The following is a 7,012-nucleotide window of genomic DNA, read 5'->3' as shown; positions in this document are numbered from 1 at the left end:
TCGAAGGTCACTACGCTCAACATGAGCGGCTTCGGTCTATTAGACCACTCGAGCGTCGACGACACGGCGGACGTCGTAGCGCTCACGCGTTCTTGAACATGCTCTAAGAGCGCCTTCTCGTAGCTTACAAAAGCCTCCAGCCCGACAGACACCGCCTCAGGCCCTTGCGAAGCAAGATGAGCAATGCCCTCCGGGCACAACAGAGACATAAGCTTTTTAAGCGTCTCTTGCTGGTCAGGTGGCAAGCTCGCGAACACAGCGTGTTCCATCCTCTCAGAGGGATCAGTCAAAGTCTCAGTCGCAGGATTGACTACAAGTGCTACCAAGTGCAGCGGGGCTGCCATAGTTTAGCGTCAGAGGAAGGCGGTTAACTCAACACCTTATTAAAGGTTAAAAGCCTTAATATCCGAAGCCACCTACTAAACAACAACCTTAATAAAAGGTGGTTACTCTTTGTGTTCTAAATCCAAACTGTTTATTTATCTTTTATTGCGGCAAGCCGCCTATGGGGTAAATGTATGTGGTTAACTATCTAGCATAGTAAAACCTAATCAAATGTATATCATATGGTCCTCAGCCTATGTACTGAGGCCACCGTTAACTCTACGAGTCATGTTCTGAGAGTCTGTTAACTCTTCGTGTACTCCGTACCCATGTGTGGAACACACCAGGTGTAAACCCGTGTAACCCCGTTACATGGCTGGTATCGTGACTGGCAAACCGCCTACCCCGTGGCATCCTACATGAATGGTGATGTACGAATTCCGACCGGTATTGCTCGGTGTCGACATTGCTGAGCGCATCAAGAAAGAGCGGGAGCGTTGGAATGAGACATATCAAGAGTTTGCGGATCACCTCCTCCAGATGACTGATGCGTTGGAAGGTGGAAAAACAGTTCCCGCTAATTCCCGCCACGCACTCGTCACGTTTGTGCGAAACGCGTACCCCAAGTTCACTGACTTCCTAGAGGCGAAGGTCAGCCTAGAAGGCGAAACACCTAAAGAGGAGCTCAAGAAAGCGATCGCCGTGTTGGCGCGCAAAGCAGAGACTGACGGACGCCTCCCGGACCGCAAGAAGACCAAGACCGCGTCACCTCCCGTGTCTATCGCGAAAGGCAAGCTCACGAAGCCCACCAGCAAGAAGACGCCGCAGCCGCCGACGAAGAACGCCAAAAAACCGAAGAAACGGCCCGCCGAAGCCCAAGTAACAGTTGTGGAGCGGAAAAAGAAGCCGAAGAACACCAACGCCAATGTCAAAAGCTCGTCAAGTGCTACGAGTGCGGAGCCACGGGCCATACCGCTGATTTCTGCCGCGCTTACTTGCAAGGCAACAAAACTGGTGAGTTTGGAGAGCGTACTGCACTCAACGTCGAAGCTGAGGACGAGAGCGAGCACGACGAGGATGACCAGTGAGGGTCTGGCGTCAGGTGGCACCGAGTCTTGCTAGACTCGGGCGCGTCTCACCACTTGAAGGGCCGACCGGAAGACCTCGAGGCCATATGTACGAGCCCAGCGCTCGAGATCAAGGTGGCCGTCGGTCGCACGGCTGTTGCTCGAGCCAAGGGGAGGATGAAGATCCAAGCGATAGTAGATGATGGTAAAAGCGGCTTCTCCTCGCGATAATTCGTACTTGAAAATGGCTACCATGTGCCTAACTTCCCCAAGACTCTACTTTCAATCTCGACCCTATTCCGCACTGGACACGACGTGCAATTTTCGCCTCACGGATGCACAGTGTTTCGTAGAAATCGCAAGCGCGTAGGGTGCATTGCGCGTGTACAAGACGGAGTGTATCCAGTGATCTCATCTGAACGTTTGGCGATATCAGCTGGTGATGCTGAAAACGTGTCTGCGTTCGCGGTGCGGTCGCGACCTAGAGACGTGGCATCGACGTATGGGGCACATGAACTACAAGATACTCAAGTGGATGGCTGCAAACAAGATCATCAGAGGATTCATCAGAGGATTGAACATCAAGCCTGAAGCCAGACCTGCTGTGCGTGTGTGTGTGGTTAGCGCACTTACCAAGGCACTGCAGCACGCGCCACCGACGGAACGGACCAGCAGCGATGAGTTTCAGGATGGTGTTGTGCACGTCGACATCAGTGGACCGCTAGCGAAAACGCGTGACGGCCACCGATATTTCATGGTGGTGATTTGGCGTGGCTTTCTCCAAGTGTATCTGCTTAAGAAGAGCGAAGCGATGTCAACAGTCCGCGTTCCTAAAGCTCATCGATCGGCAAGCCGAAGTCCCGGCAACCGACATTAAGGTCATCAGAACCGATGGAGGGATAGAGCTCCTCAACAAGGACTTTTGTCGACTCGTACAGCGCGACGGTTTGTGGCAAGAGCACACGACGCGGTACAGTTCATTCCAAAACGGCGTTGCCGAACGAACTACCCGGTCCGTGACGGAAATGGCATCTGCCATCCTCACAGGCTCAGGGTTGCTGCATCGGATGTGGGGAGATGCGCTGAAGCACGCGGCATTCCTCCGAAACAGGATACCTCGCAGAGGGGACGCCTTGAGTCCATTCGAGAAGATCTTCATGAGAAATCCAGACGTCAGCAAGGTGCCGATCTTTGGGCAAGCATTGTCTGATCGAGTACCCGACGAGATCCGACTTAAGTACCAGCGGTTCACCGACACACGCGGCCAGCTCGGTGCATTCGTCGGCTGCACTGATGAGGTCAAAGGATATCAAGTCTATATGCCAGGGCCAGGCCACCCGGTCTTTGAAGCTCGTAGGGCGAAGCTGATCGACCGAATGTATCACGAGCTAGATGAGGTCGACGACGACAACCCTGATGACTTCGCTAACGACAGTGGTGACGAGCGCGACGACCAAGACGAACAGCAAGCCAAGAACCATAGCGGCAAGGCCACTCACGAGTCGCAGTCCACAGCTAATCGCCGGTCTCGTCGCATCGCTACTCAGACAGTTCTCGGTGCCGACGTTCTGGGGGAGGTCCTCTGTGAACCTCTCAACCTGCGCGAGGCTCAGCGTTCGCCTCAGTGGGTTGAGTGGTGCCAAGCTATCGAGGTGGAGGTTAAGTCTCTGTTCGAAAACGGCACGTTCGAGTGGGAGGATTTGCCTCCCGGCGCGTCTGTGCTCGACCACACCTTACAATTTCGATTGAAAACTGGAGCTAACGGTGAGTACTCCAGTTCAAGGCCAGGTTGTGTGCACGAGGAGACCGGCAGCAGTACATGCTCAATTTCCTGGATACATACGCGCCAGTCGCAGCTCTGACGACGGTACGCATCTTCTTCGTGATTGTAGCCAAGTTTCGTCTAGTGGTTCGGCAAGCCCATGTGCCAGCAGCTTATGTCAAGGCCGATCTCCTTGAGGAGATTTACATGCGTCCCGTACCCGGCTTTGGGACCGCAGAGCAACAAGGTACGATATGGAGGCTTCGCAAAGCTCGCTACGCGCTCCGACAAGCCGGACGCGAGTGGAACACAGCAATCGACGCATTCCTCAAGGAATATGGGCTGGTGCCCACAGAAGCTGACCCCGGCCTCTATTTCATGTACATTGACGACTCACTGCTTCTGGTATGCCTGTATGTAGACGATCTTCTAGTGGAACATGAAAATGAGGAACAAGTACTGCGCCTGATGGTCGCACTAAGTGTCAAGTTCAATGTGACGGACATGGGTACGCCGGATTAGTTCCTCGACATGCACGTCGAGCGTCTAAACCCGTCGATCGTGCCGCTGTCGCAGAAATTCTACGTGGACGATGTGCTGCATCGCTTTGCGATGGACGGCGCGCAATCTGTGAAAACGCCTATGGTTCCTGGTACTCGTCTGGACCTGATGGACAACGAGATTCCCGAAGATGAAGCCGTGGTGATAAAGAGGATACCATACCGCGAAGCTGTCGGTGCTCTTCTATATTTGGCTCGCGTGACAAGGCCCGATGCAAGCTTCGCCGTCGGGCAGCTCGCCAGACATAATGCCAAGCCCAGGAAGGTCACATGGGATGCAGCCAAATACCTCATGAGGTACCTGTCCGGCACGCGAACGATGCAGCTGACGTTGCGGTCCTGCAACGAAAACATCGCCGTAGCCTCCGACGCAGACTGGGCTAACGACCAAATCGACCGCAAGTCAATCTCCGGGTGTGTGGTTTTTCTTTTCGGGTGCCCCGTGATGTGGGCAAGCAAGAAACAAAGTATCGTGACTAAGTCTAGTACTGCTGCTGAATATGTGGCAGCTGACAACGCGATTGAAGATACAGAGCTGGTGCAGCTGATTGTGGAGCAAGTGATGCAAAAGAACATGCCACTCGTGCTCGCCATCGATAGTCAGCCCGCCATTGCTTGCCTCAAGCGCCAAGGACTCAGCGAAAAGTCTAAGACTGTAGACGTGAAGTTCAAGTCTGCAAAGGGTTTACTTCAAGAAGGCAAAATAGCTGTGCACTACACGCCGACGGGCGAAATGCCAGCGGACCTCTTGACGAATGCTCTCGCTCCCGGACAGCACTCTCGCAAATGTGGCCTGTGTAGCCTTTCAAGCGCCGAGTAAACGTACTCGTGCGCTGCTTGTGGGGGAGGTCTGCAGACGAGGACAAGCAGCGTCCTCGTGAGCCACCAGGCGTGGCAATCGCAGGACGCGCAAGCCTCCTCCCCATGGACCTCTGTGAGCGGTCCAGTTCGGCGTGATGCGTGTACGTGTAGAGTAGAAGTGAGTAAAACGATATATCGCTCGAAATTTTGCATCGAACAACGTGGACGAGAACAACAGCTCTATGGATACCATCAATCCAGCGATTGGCCAAGCAGATGGCCTAAACACCGACAATGTTTTGGCGCGCGTGTACGTCGTCAAGAACACGAAGAGCCTATCACAGTTACCTCCGTGGTATTGAAGCCTGGACTATAACATCGCAAAAGCAGTCAGGGCTTTTTTGTTAGAAAAGGAGGGCTACAGGGCCATATCGACATGAATACCTTTATCCCAAAACACATCAAAGAGTTTTTACTGGCACAGATGAACGAACCTACTAGATGCCTTAAGGTTGCAACGCTGGGCAGCTATAGAAGTGCTGTTAAGGACATATATTGACAGAGATGCTGGCCGCTTTCAATAGAATATGTAGACGACTTAAAGACATCTTTTCCTGGTCTCAAGAGAATTGAACGGAGAGTGCTTATCGGTAGTACTTATGTGAATGCTTAGGCAAACGACGGTAAGATGCATTTGCTGCCAGAGACTTTTCAATGGCCTTGTACCGATGTGCGCCAAGCGTGGAGCCTTTGGCGTGTTTGGTAATGTCAGTGAGGGGCAGCCTCCGACAAGTCTATCGACACAAGTGACCTGCCAACACGAAAAAAAGAGAAAAACTTACTCAGAATAGAGAGTGATAATGAGCCGAATATCGGCGATAAAAGAAGATAACACAGATAAAGAGGTCTCTTCCCCGATGAGGGAGCAACATACAATGCGACTCTGCATTGACGGCGTGGAGGGCCTCTCAATTGAGTCATCTATCCGCTGTCTGCAGCCGTCGCAGCTGCAGATCATGATATTACTCCGCCGTATACGAGAAATGGAGCACGCAAGTAACGAGAAAAGGACACTGCTATTTAGACCACGAAAGCGAGCATATTAAGCTACATAATGTACTTATATTCTCGTCAGACACGTCGACATTTGTATCTGGGTGCGACAGATTATGTTGGAGACTCCGTCTGTGGCAAGTAGCCTCAAATCGCGAGTTTTTTTTTCAATCAGCCGAGTATGATTTATGCTGCCTTACGAAAGCTCAACACAAGTGAATGCTGACCCAGTCGGAAAGCAACGACATTCAAACAACCGTATATGTAGTCACGTTATTCATATGAAGTGAGATATACTACGAAGACAATGGACGACGAAATCCATAACACGAATCCACAAAAAATCCTACTAGGTTGCTTCGCGTTAGGCTGAGAGGACTGTAGATTTGATTTTGATATGTTGCGGTTTAGAGAGCTAACTACTCTCGATACTGTGCTCTGCTGCGGCTTGTCTACGGAGTGCGCACGCCATTGTAACGTGGATCCGTGGTAGTAGCCCATAATAGCTCACTTCTGCAGTATTTCATAGATACTGTCTAACTGTATAACCCTGCTGCCCTCGATTATAGGCGAAGATCTGCTGAATTTCAGCGTGCCAACACTGGCGATGCTCCGAAGGGTTCCCTTCGTTTGTGTATGTGGCGTGAAAGACGCGTCTGAGTTTAAGAGGTCCAGTTCGCCCGTCGTGTTGTAATTCTCGTGTTAGCGTCATTGAAAGCGAGCGTCGATACCTGAGCGCATCACCCCCGGAAGCGTTTGAGAATACATATGCCAAGATGAAGCTCGCTAGCACGCCGATGTTCACCCACCGGCCGTGACACTCGCTGGGCGTTTGCGTACTGAATTCAAAAGTAGGCTGTTTGAAACAGGTGTACTGATATCATTAAGGACTTTTTGATGTCGAGGAACTTGACGATTTGAGTGGCAGCATCGATATCGATATCGCTGTCACTCTAAGCGAGTCGGTGTTGATTCTTGGTTGTTTGGACAGCGTAAGAGAGTGGATCTGACGGAGCGAGGGGGCCTCAAGGGTGTTCATGATCAAAGACGTCCTGGTCGCAATCGCTGGCGGAGAAGTCAGGACTGGCTGCATGTTTGGCAAAAGCTTCAAGTTATGGGAACATCTGTCGTACCAGGGTCAAATGGTGATTTGCAGTCGTGGACGTGATCAATTTGTCACTTACGGCGTAATCCAAGCTGAGATGTTGGATAATAGACTCAATCGATAGAAAGAGCTTTCGCCAGGGCGGTGTAGATTACGAGTAGGCGCCGTATAACCTGGAACTGCTGAGAGAAAATCATATCGTCAGTGTGGTAAGACGTTTCCGTCAAGCATAAGTTTGACTGTAAAGCTACGAGAAGTAGATCATTCAACTGTTGATCCATATCTGATCTGAGTTTGCTTATACAGACCATAATCTCGGCTGTGATAGATTGGGGGGGGG

At 51.6% G+C, this 7,012-nt stretch overlaps 1 protein-coding gene across 1 annotated transcript in view; it reads left to right on the top strand.

Moving 5' to 3' along the window:
* Nucleotides 1-6,604: 6,604 nt before the first annotated feature.
* Nucleotides 6,605-7,012, top strand: part of PPTG_21189 (hypothetical protein) — a gene marked incomplete at both ends in the record, with an annotated part of 1,541 nt that continues 1,133 nt past the window's right edge. The window contains one exon of the mRNA XM_008896442.1: nt 6,605-6,771. Coding sequence (XP_008894690.1) covers nt 6,605-6,771 — 167 coding nt within the window. The remainder of the gene's footprint in view (nt 6,772-7,012) is intronic.

The sequence above is a fragment of the Phytophthora parasitica genome (assembly GCF_000247585.1).
Source record: "Phytophthora parasitica INRA-310 unplaced genomic scaffold supercont2.4, whole genome shotgun sequence".
Classification (NCBI taxonomy): Eukaryota; Oomycota; class Peronosporomycetes; order Peronosporales; family Peronosporaceae; genus Phytophthora; species Phytophthora nicotianae.
The sequence above is the reverse complement of the archived record's forward strand: the minus strand, read 5'-3'. Positions and strand labels throughout refer to the sequence as shown.